General features: G+C 41.1%; 1 protein-coding gene across 3 annotated transcripts in view; it reads left to right on the top strand.

Moving 5' to 3' along the window:
• The first annotated feature begins 205 nt into the window (after window positions 1–205).
• Window positions 206–10,971, top strand: part of fhod1 (formin homology 2 domain containing 1) — a 132,523-nt gene continuing 121,757 nt past the window's right edge. For all 3 annotated transcript variants that reach the window (XM_084337610.1, XM_084337609.1, XM_084337608.1), the window contains exons 1-2: window positions 206–527; window positions 2,235–2,341. In XM_084337610.1, coding sequence (XP_084193736.1) covers window positions 360–527; window positions 2,235–2,341 — 275 coding nt within the window. In that variant the 5' untranslated portion in view covers window positions 206–359. The remainder of the gene's footprint in view (window positions 528–2,234; window positions 2,342–10,971) is intronic.

Here is a 10,971-nt window from a genome sequence, read left to right as displayed (position 1 = left end):
CTCTGCGGGTCTGCAGTTGCATACTATTGGCAGTAGGGCCCCGACGCCCCGCCCACGCACAGTAAAACCGAGTACAGGACCCGAAACCCCGCCTCAAACCAAGTACAGGACCCGAAGCCCCGCCCAGACGTTGGGCTTGCGGCTCTGCAGATATCCCCTATCGCACTGCAGGCGGAGGAGCGCTCAGTCAGCCGGAGGAGCGCTCATTACAAGTTGTGCGCGAAGTGAATTTGCAAGTCATTTAAATGGCATTTAAAGTCTAGTGCCGACTCTGCCGAGGGATATAAATAACGTCTTCCCATCGATATATATATATATGCTTCTGGCCCCCAGTCGGCTGAAAGGAAGAGGACTATTCTATGGCTACTATTATTACTTGCCGAGCTCAGTACCTGGAAGATACGGACCCATTCGTGTGCACTAACTTCCCGGAGCCAAGGCGACCTCCGCCGTTCAACCTGGATGAAAACTTGGCACTAAATGAACAAATCGCTGGAATACACAAACTATTAGAGGCGCCTTTAAAGGTAACTGACTTTTGATTGTTGTCTGAATTGTTCATAGATCTACAAGGCATGCAGGTAAATGGAACAGCCGAACAGGTGTGTGTGGAGTCGACTACACAGGTTCACAACTTCACATGTCTCTCTGGCTGACTGACTGTCCAGGACCAGGCCATAATAATAATGACATAGCTGACAAGTTGACTTCACTGTCCTGAGTCTATTATACTTATACACTATATTATATATTATATTATACTCCTGTCTATTGCATAAACAATGCCGTGTGTGTATGTTCTCCTTTTATATTGAGAAGTACCACCTGGGGGACCCTGATGTAAACAAGACGAAAGTCTTTCTCTGGTCTGCATCCCCTTAACAATTGTGTGTATTGAGCTGTACTGTGTATTGTACCCATTCTGCAATCTGTTAATAAAGTTTTCAATCAATCAATCAATCAATATTCCTCCCTATCAAAAATGCCTGTAAGAAATACTGTATATGAAGGCATAATACGCTCAACACCCCCCCCCCCCCCAACCCACATGGAATGATATGTCATACTAGTCATACTATATGTCATACTAGCTATAGTAGGCAGGCTGCTGAACGTTCATAATTACTGTAAAATCTATGGTATGCTGCTATGTCACATGCTATACTGTACATAAAACAAAAAAAATTGCATCCAAACTGATGAATTCCACCGTATCAGGAGACATGTCTCGGAATGTCATACTATTTGAATTCCCTCAGAAATCCTTGGGAATCGCCGAATCGGATACAGATCTAAGACTACTGTCCCACCAAATTGCATTCCTTCACCAATCCAATCTCTAATCACTCCCATTATGCCAGGGCCAAGGGCGAGATACTCCTTCTGACATATGATGAATGGATAGCTTGAAATGCAGATGTACACAATTCAGTCTCTAATTCAAAATGAGTATTGATGGCTATATATTTTTTCCCCCACCCTTAGGACATTTCTTAGTTTGTAACATTATTAAAGGACAGTGTTTTCTCCGGAAGCCCCCCCCCTCCCCTCCCCCTTGTCAACTTGGACAAAATTGAGTTGATTCTCAAGGAAAGGGTGGGATCTGTATACACAAGATAAGCTCAAATAGCACAAGCCGGACAGGGATAGAGGTCCATTGGAACTAGCTAGCCACTACTGGAATGAGAGGGACACCGTTTATTTGCTATCCTGGTTTCCTCAAGGCCAAATGCATCTTCCGTCATCCTCCATGAGAGAATTCCTTTAATATGCGTTGTCTGAGCGCATGGCTGTAGCATAATCACTTGTTACCTATCCTTGGCATCAATGGCAAGAGAATGTTGATTGTCTTGTATTGCATTCACTAGATGGGTATTATTAAGACGAGAGGTATGCCCATGGTTTTTTTTGCCCTTGAAAGTCTAGAGGCATGGATGGTATACGCAGTACAATGTCTCTGTGTGAACAAGAATAACGGTCAATGCTGGTCAGGCTGAACCAGGCAATGAAAAGACGATGTCATCTGACTTGACCTCCAAAATTAGTCTTAAGAACTATAGTTTGAAGTATGAATTCACTTCTCCCATATTATTCCTTTTACTCACCGTCTGCATGTATAAAGTATGTGCCTGCTGTAGGATGTGTGTATGTGTATATAGTTACATTTGTTCACACACATCAATCTCTTCATCACCCCCCCCCCCCCCCCCCCCCCCCCTCCATCCTGTCCCCAGTTAGAGGAGTGTGCCCTCCAGCTGGCCCCCAATGGCAACTATCTGGACCTGGAGTCCTCGCTGGCGGAGCAGAGAGACGACCTGGAACACTTCTATGAAGATGTGGCGTAAGGACAATGTTAACTTCGGACTCTCTCTCTCATGACTTGCCGTTTCAAAAACGTTTCCGTGATAATGACAACAACATTGAATTGAAATTAGTGATGCACCGATGTGAAAATTGTGGCCGATACCGATAACCGATATTAATATTGCTGTTCTGGCCGATACCGATATTTACCGATGTCGATATCTCTGTATAGAAAACACTTTTTTATGATAATCAAATAAAGAGCTATTTTCCAAAACGCATACTTTTTTAACTTTTGTAACTTATTTTCAGAAATTACTGATATTTTGAAACTAAGGCCAAAACATGTAAAAAAAAAAAATATTGTTTTAATATTGGCCCTATCTTGATATCGGACCGATACCGATGTGTAAAAAAACGGCCATATCGGCCGATATTATATCGGCGGCCGATTTATATCGTGCATCACTAATTGAAATGAATGAGATTGAACACAGGCGCATGGGGCAGAGCTCATCCTCTCTCTCTCTCTCTCTCTCTCTCTCTCTCTCTCTCTCTCTCTCTCTCCTGTTTACTAATCCCTCTGCTTTGCACTCTCTAGTATGTATGCACTGTAGTGTTGTCAAAAATATCGAAGTATCGATACATATCGATACTGAATATTTAAAACGGCTTCAATACTCATTTCCCGAAGTACCGATACTTTTTGCAGTATCGGTACCAGCTGGCTTGCTCCCGCAAGTTGTTGACAGACAGACGCACTGCCAGAGCCTTGCCCTTCCGCCTCCTCCTCCTCGCTCAGAGCAACAGACACAAGCTGCTGCAGCCTCCTCCCCCTCACAGTTCACTGTCTTCAGTGCAGCCCTGTCTTCAGTTTGTAAACAACGCTATTATTAGCTAACGTTAGCTGTCGTTCCTCCGTTAGCTTAATGCTAGCTAGCTGGCCACCTATTACTTCATGTAAACGGAGTAACGTCAAGCCGAGCCCACTACACCAGTACACACATGAACTCGACACAACGTTACCCCGCCTCCATGAAGTGTCCAATTAGCAGCAATGTTGTTGAAAATGTAACGTTAATAAATGCTCCGAGCATAGCTCCGGAGAACTCTCTCTCTCTCTCTCTCTCTCTCTCTCTCTTTCTCTCTTTCTCTCTTTCTCTCTTTCTCTCTCTCTTTCTCTCTCTCTTTCTCTCTCTCTCTCGCTCAGTAGACCTAAAATCTCCAGCAGCCACTCTCTCTTTCTCTCTCTCTCTCTGATCTAAAGATAAACAAAGGGTTTTAAAAGTGTATTTATCTTCTCGTATAGTACCAGAGAGAAGCTGAGGAGAATCAACCAGCAACAAAAGCAAAATTTGTTAAAAAAAAAAAAATTATTATAATAAAAAGAAATTATTATAATTTTTCTTTTTTTTGGTATTGAAAGTATCGAAAGTATCGATACTTTTCAAGGTATCGTATCGAAGTCGAAATTCCAGTATCGTGACAACACTAATGCACTGATATTGGGTCAATCTCCAGGCTAAAACAATGACCCCAAACTTAGTCTATAAAAAAGTCTGCTGTTCAGAAAGGGTGATGGATTAGATCTGTACTTGATATCGGCTGCACAAAGTTTACTTGACTCAAACTCTTTTTCTTTCTTTCTTTCACTCGCTCTCTCACTCTCTTTCTCTCTTACTGGTATAAGAAGTAAGAGGGTGGTCATTTAATCCTGACTAAACTCATCTTGAGGGTCTGATGAAATCAGATAAACCAGTACACTAATTACATCTCCAGATATCAGCAAAATCTCTCTCTCTCTCTCTCTCTCTCTCTCTCTCTCTCTCTCTCTCTCTCTCTCTCTCTCTCTCTCTCTCTGTACACTCTTATCTGTCTTTCTCGGCTTTGTAGAGAAACATGTAGGACTATGCCCTCCTCCTTCCTCTCTCTCTCTCTCTTAGCTCTATTGACAAGCTTTTTACACAGCTCTATAACGAACTGCCACAGATTCTGAGGGTTGAGTCAAAACTTGTCCTAACTAATTGTTGCAAGTTCACATTGTATTTTCAAAGGGATCAACAGAAAGCTCAAAGAGGGGTGAAAACAACTGTTGACGACCTGACCTGACAGGTTAACAGACTCTTTGAGCTTCCTGTTGATCCCTTCAAAAACACAATGCGAACTTGCAATAATTAGTTAGGATGAGTTTTGACTTAACCCTCAGAATCAATAGCGGTTCGTTATAGAGCTTCATACGAAGCTTGTCAATAGAACTATCTCTCGCTGCTTTGTCAAGAAACTCCTGTGTTTTTGGTTTGAATCTCTTACGGGACCAAATCAAGTGGTCCGATGTCTCTCTTTTTTTTTACCGCAATGCTTTGTGCCAACCTATGTCAAACGCATTCACCTGAAGCCCATCTTGAGTAGGTGACGAAAAAACACTCACCTGAAATAATTCTGAATCAACTCTACCTAGACTGTAAACAATGGCTATGTGAGGAGGAGTCACAGTGAGTGTATTAGGGGTGTAAGTGTTTCACCCTCCCTAATGCTGTCAAGTGGGTCTCGTCTGCCAAGCCACCCTAGTGTTGTGTTCATCAGGGCTTTCCTAGGAACTTGATGAGTCACAACTCCGTTCTGGGAGACGGGAGGTTTGCCAAGGGTTTGGCTTTGAGGCTTGACACCTAGTATGACTTCCATCACACTACAGATAGTATTGGAGTCTAGTCAGGTTTCAAGTTCATGTTGTATTTGTGTCGCCCATTATCACAGTTCAGGTCTTCACAGGCTCCATGTTGTGATGGAACAACAACACTGCCTGACCTTAACCGTCTGTAGTGTGGTAGTGAAAGGGTTAATAGGAATGGAGGGGGACCTCAGAAGGAGAAGTTGAAGGAGACATTCACCCCAACATGGATGGTCAGGTGCCGGAAAAAGTATAGTGACACTCAAGTCTCTATTCATATTCAGTCATGTATGTCCTGTGTTTCATATAAAATCTTGGTATATAATTCTCTTATCTACGTGAACTGTAGTCGGTGGAACTGCTGGTACGTTTGGAGACAGCGTTTTGAAAGAGGCTGTGAAGGGTGAGACGCTGCAGTCACGTGGATGTCTGGTAGACTTCCTGGATATCTGACCATGGCGCTTTGATGTAGTTTTTGGTCAAATATATATATATATTTTAAATGGATCTCTGATTTGGTTCTGGGCTGGCTGCTTGTTTCTTTTTTGGTACTGAGATTTCACAACAGTTATCAAAACAGTATGTTGTGAATAAACCATTTGGTTGGCAGGTCACATACAGCATTATTTTAATAGTTTCTTATCAATGGACCTGTCTCAAACCCTGCCCTCTTTTCTTGATCCTCCAATCACAACTGTCGCTTACCTCGGACAAACCAAGTTTGTCCGAGGTAAGCGACAGTTGTGATTGGAGGATCAAGAAAAGAGGGCAGGGTTTGAGACAGGTCCATTGGCTTGTTGCAGAATATATCAGGGAAGGATGAAATGCTTGGTAGAGGGATTGCAGGCTTGCAAAATTTTTTTTGTACTTCTTGAGAAGTCAGTCAAAACCACAGTTTGAAGGATATCAGTAACCCTGTCGCTGAGGAGGAGGGGGAAAGCGCAGGAGGAGGAGATGTAGATGGTACTGAAGCCAGCCTGCCGGTCAGAGAGAAGAGCTGTGGGGAAACAAGCTGGAGTTAAATGGCCTAGAGCAAATGAAAGGAAGGAATGGGAGACCATTAACTAGTGATGCACGATATATCGGCCGGCGATATAATATCGGCCGATATGGCAGTTTTTTTTCACATCGGTATCGGTCCGATATCAAGATAGGGCCGATATGGGCCGATTATTATTATTATTTTTTTTTTTAATACATGTTTTGGCCGTAAATAGTTTCAAAATATCAGTAATTTCTGAAAATAAGTTACAAAAGTAAAAAAAAATATGCGTTTTGGCGTTAAAAAAGTGTTTTCTATACAGAGATATCGACATCGGTAAATATCGGTATCGGCCAGAACAGCAATATTAATATCGGTTATCGGTATATCGGCCACAATTTTCACATCAGTGCATCACTACCGTTAACATGGTTTGATAAACGTGTTAGATGGGCTTAAAGGAACAGTGGTAAATAAATGACACCAGATAGGAGACATTATCTTTTGAGTATGTTGCTGAAAGATTTGGGATCATAATCATTGAGAGAAAGAGGGTGGAGAGAGATTGCAACCAGTTGGGTTCAGTCAACAGAGAGAAATAGATAAATTAGTGAAGGAGAGGAGACGGCTAAGAAAGCAGTGGAGAAAGACATCAGTGGACGAGAAAGAGGGAATTAATGTTTTAAGATAAGATAAGATATTCCTTTATTGATCCCCTTGGGGGAAATTCAGGTATCATAGCAGCATGGGGGAAGGGGGAGGGGAGGTACAGGTAGTATAATGCATACAGGTACAGGTCGCAGATTTATAGTACAGTGGAGAAGTAAAAATAAAAATGGAATAAAAAGGCAGTGTATACAATATAATTAACTCTGGACATGTGCATATGGGCAACAAGGTGTGAGGTGAGGGTATGTAGCCCTCTGTTATTTTGCCCTACAAGAAATATAGTTACAATATATAATCTAAATCTAATCTAATATATAATCTAAAAAAACGAAATGCTTAAATGCTAAATATATGCAATATATAATCTAATAATCAAATAGTCTAAATCTAATCAAATATATAATCAAAAAATTATAAAGATTTTTGCAGGAAGAGCTAAGAAGTCTGTTAGCAGCACTCAGGAGGGCAGAACAATTCAGGAGGAAGAGACAGAAGAAGGAGCGAGTCAGGACAGCATTTTATAGGAATGTTCAGTCAAAAAAAAGGGCAGCTCAAAGCAAGAGGTAGAGGAATAAAAATAATATATATATATATATTAAAAAAAAAGACTTACTCAGATACAGGAAATAATAGAGAAATGGGCCTTCCTCCTGGTTATTAGGCCACCAAGGTGGAGGGAAGTGGACGCTGTAGTAAGGCGTGCAAAGGCTTCTTCAACCCCAGGGCCAAATGGAGTCCCCTACCAGGTTTATACGTATATATAAGTGTGCCTGATGTACTTATATTCTTGTGGAGGTTATTGAGAGTAGTATGGGATAAAGAGATTATACCAAGAACAGGGGGAATATACATTTTCAAGGAGAAAGAGTCCTCAATTTTAAGCCAGTTTTGACTGTATCCCATCGGCGTATTTAGACCACTATTTTTTTTATTTTTTTTAACAAATGTTTTTTATTTTCCATTTTTTAACATGATCAAATGATCATTTAACATGATCAAATAATTATTATAATATTTTTTACTCCGCTTTGAAATATTATAGTGAAATATTTTACACTGCATTTATCTTGTTGAAATCCTCCAACAGGCTCTTTTTTGTAAGTTGACTGGTTTGCACACCAATAATACAGTGCAATAATAGAATAGTAGAATAGATAGTAAAATTATGCAATAGAATGGCCAGAGTAAAATAGTGCAACAGTACAATCAACAGCGGGGTGTATTAGAAGGCTATGGTGAAGAGGTACGTTTTTAGCTTATTTCTGAAAATATTAAGAGATCTAGCTTCCCTAATGTCCATAGGTAGTGTGTTCCATAACTTTGGTGCATAGTTAGCAAAGGCTGCATCCCTGATTTTCTTTAGACTGTGGCTTGGAACCTTCAATAGACCAGTAGTAGATGATCGCAATGTTTATACTTTGTATATAAGGAGGAGGACCTTGAAATCAATTCTAAATGTTACCAGAAGCCAGTGTAGGTTACTTACTTGTAACTTCGGGTTTGATCCAAGGAGTAAGTTGCCCCATATTGCTCTGTAACATTTCTCTTTTTGTTATAGGACGACTAGTAGGATTTCAGTTTTGCCCTCATTTAATTTTAGGAAGTTGTTCGTCATCCATTTGTTTATTGCTAAGAGACAGGCAGAAATGGAGTTTATAGCTGTGTGATAATTTGGTTCAGCGGAGATGTACAATTGTGTGTCATCTGCGTAACTATGGAAACATACATTGTGCTTTCTAATGATGTCTCCTCAATGTTCAATGTTCAATGCAATGTTCAATGCAAGTAAAGCACTTTAAACTTTAAGTATGACTAAATGCTTTCTTGACTATATAGTAACTGTTCCAAAATGCATAGATTTCTATGTATTTTAGGGGTTTGGGTGGCTAGCTCTTTTTAATATAAATGTCAGATTGTTTTATTTATTTCATAGATTTCTATGCATTTCAGGAGTTTGGGGGGCTGGCTCCCCAAAATAATTAAATAACATAACCCTAACCTAACCCTAAAACAGAAATAAAGTTAAAAAAAAATAGTTACAAAATCCACCCATTTTCCCCACAAACCGGCCAAATTCATACTTTTTGGTGCCCTTCTGTGCCCTACTGAAGTGCTGGGTCTAGATACGCCCCTGCTGTATCCCCCCTGAATGTAGAAGGTATGATTTTCTTTAGGTATAGTGGCACAGAGGATAGCAAACTATTTGGAAATAAATACGGTAATTCCTCTAATAGTGACCTGTATTCTATTAAAATCCGGATCTCTATTAATATCCGGGTGCGCTGTTGAGCTAAGCAATTATAAGCCGGCCTCCTAATACAAGCCGGGTTTCATGTATATTAGAGGAATTACGGTATTTCCCTCAACGGAGTTTCACTTTCGTATATGGAACACGGGTCGCGCGCAGCACGTAACACAACAACAACAGAGCAAGCATGGCTACCGGTAGCATGAAAACTTTACCGATTAAACAGAGACGAAAGTTTGACACCTGCAACAGGGCAGTTTTAAAACCAGAGACAGTAGACAGAATTGTCTTTCTTGCCTGCAACTTAAAGTAATGGCTTTGCTTGTCCAAATGACAATACTGACCAAATTGAGATTTATTTTTCTCTTGTCCATTTATTTTGTTTGCTTTCTAATTTAAAATACAGTTTGAAACCGTCTGTACACAGTAGGCTATGTGTGCTAGCAGAACTAGACTCCAGTCACGAGTCACGGTGCACATGTGCGGTGGTTTGTCCACCAAAAAAGCGCCAAAAGATCGAAAATAAACTAGCAGAGCCAGAACTGTTCAACTCCCCTGGAGCCACAGCCAGCAGAGAAGCCGGTTTACTTTCGTTTTTAAACCAGCTACAGCCTGAGAACTGGAGTGTGAGGGGATGTAACACTAAAGATGGCGGCAATGACAAAGAATTGCTGCAAAATAAACATACATCTGTTGTTTAAAAAAAAAAAAAAAAAAAATGTTTTTATACTTATAACAATTTCGATAATTATCGATATCGAGAAATATGATAACATTATCATATCGTTATCGCGATATGATTTTTTTCCATATCGCCCAGCCCTAGACTGCGGTACCTCCGTTACACTAGCATGATATGGCACAAGATTCAGGCAGTCAAGATAGAGAAAAGAGATTTATTTACACGTGGTATTTTTAGACTTGGCAAATATGTTTGTTTCGGTACCTCATAGCCTTATTTGGATTGCTTTTGATTTCTTTATTAGAGTGCCAGGGGTGATTGTAAACTTGATGAAAGCAATTTATTGGCATGTTAAACCTCCCTTTGACAATGGAATTGAGTTTCTTCATTGAGAGCTTATCCTTATCATTAGGGCACTAGTTTCTTGTGTTTTATTATAAATGAATGTTGCACGGCAGCTGGCTTGGTGAGATCACAGGATGACGTGAGTGACTCTGCGCTTTGGGAAAACGGTTACATCAACATTTCACAGGGGTGTGATTCATTGTGTCAGGTGTTAGCAGGTTAATATAAAGTAATATAAAGGTTGGAATGGATTTTAATGTATGTATCTCAAGACTGCTCCTTTTCCCCCAAATCAAGGTTGAACAAATCCAAAGTGAAATAGAATTTGGTAGAATTAATCAAAACTTCATCAGAATCCTCTATTACAGGGGTTCTCAAACTATTTTTTTTATCCACTTTTTCTCCTTATTTTCTATTTTTCTCCCATCCCAATTTCGTATTTTCAATTCTCCCCTCCCCTGTCTTGAACGTTGCTCGACTATGCCTCCCACTGGTCGGTCGTAGGGAGGATAGAAGCCTTGCATCACGTGTCCCCTCCGGTACACGAGGAGGCAGCCTGTCGCATCTTTTCACCAGACAGCGCGGACTCTCAGTGGCGAGGTGTAATGCATGGGAGGCTCACACTACCCCCGCCACTTCCTGTCTCTGCTGTGCAGGCGTCCCCCAACCGACCTGTAGGAGTCGCTGTCCACAACGTCCAATCCCCACCCATCGACTTCCACCCGCTACCTCTGCCAATTGAGATAGTATGACGACTGGCCCAAGCCGGAGGCAATGCTGACACCGGGATTCGAGACCGGGGTCTCTTGCATTGGTGATGAGCGCAATCTCCGCTGCGCCACCCAGCCCCCTATTCTCAAACTTTTCTATACCACGACCCCATTTTATTTAGGATTTTTTTTTGGCGACCCCACACTTAACACTTTGAGTGCCAACGATGATAAACTCGTTATTAATCGTTATTTTTTTTATTAGCGATTTTCATAAATGTTTCATCAATCTAGCCTCACGTTACCACTGGGACTCTCTCTGAGCTCGAACAGGGAAAATACCGCCGCCTATCGTCTCCCGGA

The sequence above is a fragment of the Notolepis coatsorum genome (genome assembly GCF_963971535.1).
Source record: "Notolepis coatsorum genome assembly, chromosome: 20".
NCBI classification, from domain to species: domain Eukaryota; kingdom Metazoa; phylum Chordata; class Actinopteri; order Aulopiformes; family Paralepididae; genus Notolepis; species Notolepis coatsorum.
The sequence above is the reverse complement of the archived record's forward strand: the minus strand, read 5'-3'. Positions and strand labels throughout refer to the sequence as shown.